Source organism: Phyllobates terribilis, unplaced genomic scaffold (genome assembly GCF_046119375.1).
Source record: "Phyllobates terribilis strain yellow unplaced genomic scaffold, ASM4611937v1 Scaffold_5858__1_contigs__length_48677, whole genome shotgun sequence".
NCBI lineage: Eukaryota > Metazoa > Chordata > Amphibia > Anura > Dendrobatidae > Phyllobates > Phyllobates terribilis.
The window spans coordinates 12,556-13,933 of NW_027368603.1; the positions used below are offsets into that span (position 1 = coordinate 12,556).

Here is a 1,378-nt window from a genome sequence, read left to right on the forward strand (position 1 = left end):
CGGTTAAGGGGATAAGAGTTTCCTTATATACTCTATATTTGCAATGTTTTTATAGCTCATAAATCCAGAATTCAGATAAATCTACTTCCGTTTCTGTACTTAGAATAAAATAATCGTTCTCATTCTCAATAGCAACATATTATTGAATTTAGATAACTATGATTAGCAACATAAATTGTACCAATTTACTCCATTATTAATTCTAATTCATTTGGTCATTTTACGAAAAATGGTGTATGTATGGGTTAGTTTATGTGATTATACAAGTGGAGGACTGGATCATGAACCAACGTCATATTTCCTTAATAAGCCCTCTGATCTTCTTTTTAATCAGTTTTTCGCCCATCTAATTTCCCACACTCCAATTTCAATCCAAACGCTCCCATCTTCTTCTTCATCATTCTCTGAGCTTCTCCATCTCCTCGAAATGTGGATTCCATGGATACTCCGATCTCCAACCCGAGCTCAAAGACCTCCTTCCAACTTCAATTTCCGCTGCACTTCCTTCCGAGACGTCCAATCTCTCTGCGACGACGAACTCTCCGGCGAAAATTCCCCCAAACCACCACACAGCCCAGTCCACAAGACCTTCTTCCTCCGCCGCGTCCGGATCTCAACCTCCGTCCTCCGCGCATGGTCGTCAACTCTCTCCTTCGCCGTCCGGAACAGCCAAATCCACCGCCGTCCACCTCCCGACGCATCCAACCGCATCGTCGTCTACTTCACCAGCCTCCGAGTAGTCAGGCGCACCTTCGAAGACTGCCGAACCGTCCGATCCATCCTGAAATCCCTCCGCGTCAAGATCGACGAACGAGATCTCTCAATGGACTCCTCCTTCCTCGAGGAGCTGCAGGGGATCGAACCGCTCGCGCTTCCTGTAGTGTTTATAGACGGGAAGTATATAGGTGGGGTTGAAGAAATCAGAAACGCTCATGAGAGTGGAGATCTCAAGAGAATGATCGAACGGCTGCAATTGAAGGATCCCGAGGGTGTATGTGGGGTTTGTGGGGGTCACAGGTTTCTGCTTTGTAAGTGGTGTAGTGGGAGCCATAGGGTGTATAGTGAGGAGTGCGCTGGGTTTAAGGTCTGTGATGCGTGTAACCAGAACGGTCTGATCAAGTGCCCTACGTGCACCTCCGTGGTCTTTTGATGCACCGGATTATACCTCAGCTGAATAATTTTTAGCGGTAGTTTTTGCATGTGGTTAGTGAGCTGTTGTTGTTAACAATTTTACATAGCTTGTGAGGTGCTTCACTAATGATTTTGAAATTCTTATATGTAATGGATTTTAGCATTTGACGTGCTAAACGTAAGAATAGATTTCTGCAATCCAGTCTAAATCGCATGTCTCATTTTGATGTTCTATAGATACTGAATT

General features: G+C 44.6%; 1 protein-coding gene across 1 annotated transcript; it reads left to right on the plus strand.

Moving 5' to 3' along the window:
* Window positions 1-229: 229 nt before the first annotated feature.
* LOC141250500 (uncharacterized) lies at window positions 230-1,150 on the plus strand. Its single transcript, XM_073670010.1, has one exon. The coding sequence runs from the start codon at window positions 230-232 to the stop codon at window positions 1,148-1,150; it is 921 nt and encodes a 306-aa protein (XP_073526111.1).
* Window positions 1,151-1,378: the final 228 nt, after the last annotated feature.